The 340-nt window shown below is 52.1% G+C and overlaps 1 protein-coding gene across 1 annotated transcript in view; it reads left to right on the top strand.

The window, feature by feature from the left end:
- Positions 1 to 61, top strand: part of LOC109829713 (U-box domain-containing protein 1-like) — an 873-nt gene extending 812 nt beyond the window's left edge. The window contains exon 2 of the mRNA XM_020396753.1: positions 14 to 61. Coding sequence (XP_020252342.1) covers positions 14 to 61 — 48 coding nt within the window. The remainder of the gene's footprint in view (positions 1 to 13) is intronic.

A 340-nucleotide genomic window follows, 5' to 3' on the forward strand; every position in this document is an offset into this window, starting at 1 on the left:
TTACCTTCTGCAGGCTCTGCGATCTCTAACTTTGGGCATTCAGCTTTCCAGATGTGCATGACTGCTTTACAAAAAACATACGTGTATTCCGTAGGAATCCTACGATTGCACCTCTAGACTGGCGACCGCTCGCGCCCAGTCACCTGGGAGTGCTGCTGACAACCGACGGATATAATCGCTGAGCGGCGCCATCACCGTTTCTCGTCACACTTCTCGGCTCGCGACGCGCGGCACAGCAAGAAACGTCGGTGTTTGAAGCCACGGCCTTGAAAAAGCTAAACTAAAATTGCCATGCTGCCGTCCGTAGACTGTCCTTCTTGAGGACTCATTCAACACTTCT

This window comes from Asparagus officinalis, chromosome 2, assembly GCF_001876935.1.
Source record: "Asparagus officinalis chromosome 2, Aspof.V1, whole genome shotgun sequence".
NCBI classification, from domain to species: domain Eukaryota; kingdom Viridiplantae; phylum Streptophyta; class Magnoliopsida; order Asparagales; family Asparagaceae; genus Asparagus; species Asparagus officinalis.